General features: G+C 37.2%; 1 protein-coding gene across 1 annotated transcript; it reads right to left on the reverse strand.

The window, feature by feature from the left end:
• Positions 1–1,444: 1,444 nt before the first annotated feature.
• On the reverse strand, positions 1,445–1,873 carry LOC145063782 (uncharacterized). The gene has a single exon (XM_079011364.1). It carries the CDS (start codon positions 1,871–1,873, stop codon positions 1,445–1,447), a length of 429 nt encoding a protein of 142 aa, XP_078867490.1.
• Positions 1,874–2,793: the final 920 nt, after the last annotated feature.

Consider the following 2,793-nt stretch of genomic DNA (forward strand, 5'->3'; position numbering starts at 1 on the left):
CGAAGGTTCCATACATTAAGATCCCTGAGGGAAGAGAAGGTGGGATCACTATCTTGTTGAAGACTCCTTTAGATCATTGAGGTGATGAAGTTGTAGTGACAACATCTATGGAAATTAGTCAACCATGTCACCGAACTTCATCTCATCCCATTGAAACAAAAATAGGATGTTCAGGATAGAATATATATGTTCCTAGAAGAACACCTGGTGGCACAGTTATCCCCCAACTGGTCTCATCAGAATAAATCAACATGTTTATCAACGTGTGCATCAACTTCAATGAGAGTGCAGTTGTTGCTGAAGAAAAGATGCAGAGTCAGCGTTAACTGGATCCACAAGGAGAGTGATGCATTCAAGGAATGACATGTTGATCCTTTCAAACTAGATCAGTCAGATAAGGTCACTATTGATAGAGAAGATCATGTATGATATGTTAGTAGAAAAATGTACAATGTATACTCCTTTGGTAATAATAAAAAGAAAATTTTAATGCACAAAAAGATATAGTAAAAAATAGCAGCTTATGTTCAGAATTTTTTAAAAGTAGCACAACATAAAAAAAAAAAAATAAAGTATCAGCGTCAAAACCAACAAATCAAACCATATAAATATCATTCTCCTTGAGAGCAGAAAGCATGATTTTTTTTTCTGAATCAAACACTTTTCCCACATGACGGTTGAAAAGAACTTTGTAACCAGCATCACAAAGTTGACTGATGGAGATGAAGTTACCTTTTAGATCTTCTACATAAAACACGTCCTCCGGTTTAATCGTCCTTCATTCAAAAGTTCCAACGCCTGTAACAGCTCTTCCACTAGAGCTTCCACTGTCTAGGTACCAAGTTTGACCTAGATTTGGACTTGACCCTTTACCAGTTTGAGAACCATCAATGTTACGAATTCCATCAAGGGAATCATTTATAACAACCATAAAACCCTTGACATTCAGCCCCTCATCTTCATAATTCTCCTCTTCTTCTACCCATTCTTCAAGATACTCTTGTTTTGAAATGATGGCTTTAGGCAGAGAGATGTTTTCCTTCTTCATGTGAGCTACCAACTTTTTGTACAAGAATTCATAGTTCTCAGGGCTCTGGGCTTCTTTCTTCTCCTTGCAATGCATGGCAAAATGATCAAGGCTTCCACAATTAAAGAAATTTCCTGATTTTCTCTTCTCAAAAGTGAATCTCCTTGTTGAACTGCTTCCCTTGAACTGAGCTATTCTAACCCTGTTTTCTCTGCTTTCTTTGTAACACTTGACGATAAGTGCAGCGTTGGCAACAAGCTCATCGGTGAGATCTTCATCACTTTCTTCAACCTAATCTGAGTTATTTAAGTCACTGATGTGCTTTATTTCTTCCTTTCGAGACACAAGGGAAACATAATTTCCCTTGCTCGAGTCCTTCATGATTTCCTTACGAAGAGATTTGGTCTCTTCATAATTTCACAGATTAGCGAACAAAGAATTCAGATCCATGGTATCGATCTTCTCACCATTCTTAAGAACGTCAACGAGATGTTCCCAGCTTTTTCCAAGTGAATCGAGAAACTTTAGAACCAACAGTGATGAGTTCTTGACGATTCCCAGCCTGCACATATCATTAACCAAACAGTTAAACCTATTGAAGGTTTGGGTAAGAGACTCACCTTTTTTAGCAAAGAAATGCTCGTATCTCCAATTAAGATTATTGATGGTCGTAGCCTGGACTATCACAGTGCCTTCATAAGCCACTGTCAGCGTGTCCATCATCTCTTGGGCTGATTCACAATTCAATACGAGATGATACATGTGGTATGGAAGAGAGTTTCCAATAGCAACCCTGGCTTTTACATCAATATTGAGCTGTCTCTTGTCATCGTCATCATAACTCATTTCTGGCTTTTTCTTCAGGAGGCAACGGGAGCGTTGTTGACCATGGGTTGGTACATAGGAACATGGGGACCTTTTTCAACAACATTTCTCATCTCATAGTCCATTGTTTCAAGAACCACCATGGCCTTGGTTTTCCACATGGAAAAGTTATATTCATCGAAATGAGGAATGTTGTTGAGACCAAAGGATTTTGTATTGCTTGAAGTCTACATGATTACTTGAGTGTATCAAAATCCCGCTCTGATACCAATTGAAGGTTTGTATCGATTGGATACACTTCAAGTATGAATAACAAATGTAAAACTAATCTAACCAAAATAATAAACAAAAAGTAAATAACACATAAGTTATCCAAATTGTTCTTCCACCAAGAAAGGGTTTTGTCTTCACCAAGAAGACGGGTTTTTCACAAAGATGGTTGATAAAAAGTCACAATCACAACATTAGGGTTTGCCCTAATGTTGTTTATATACTAATCTATACATGTATATCCCTTGATTGAAAGGATTGTGTCTAATCTATACTAAGAACAAATCTTATCACAAAGATATCGGATCTGTGATCTATTCTATACTTATCTATATCGTCACCTAATAGACAAAAGATTACAATCAGATAACTGAACTGTAAGTTGACGCTGATAAGCTTGATATGCTGGTGCTATAGATGTAGTAGACGCTGACGTTGATCTATCAGTGTGTCATGTTTTTGACTCATCAGATCATAAGGTGTGACCTTATATGGTTTATGGCCCAAATATTAATTGGGATTTTATTTGATTGATTAGCGTGGGGATTTTTCGGTTCAAAGCCGATCATTTGTTTGACTAACAGCAGATTGAGGTGAGTTGGTTCACTATACTATATGACACTAGGATATGTTATGTGCTTGTAGTCTTTGTGACTCCTGTTGTATGTGTT

Source organism: Lactuca serriola, chromosome 7 (assembly GCF_051521515.1).
Source record: "Lactuca serriola cultivar US96UC23 chromosome 7, Lser_US96UC23_V15, whole genome shotgun sequence".
NCBI classification, from domain to species: domain Eukaryota; kingdom Viridiplantae; phylum Streptophyta; class Magnoliopsida; order Asterales; family Asteraceae; genus Lactuca; species Lactuca serriola.

Coding starts and splice junctions, on each gene's coding strand:
- LOC145063782 (XM_079011364.1), bottom strand. CDS start 1,873: ATGAGTTATGATGACGATGACAAGAGACAGCTCAATATTGATGTAAAA.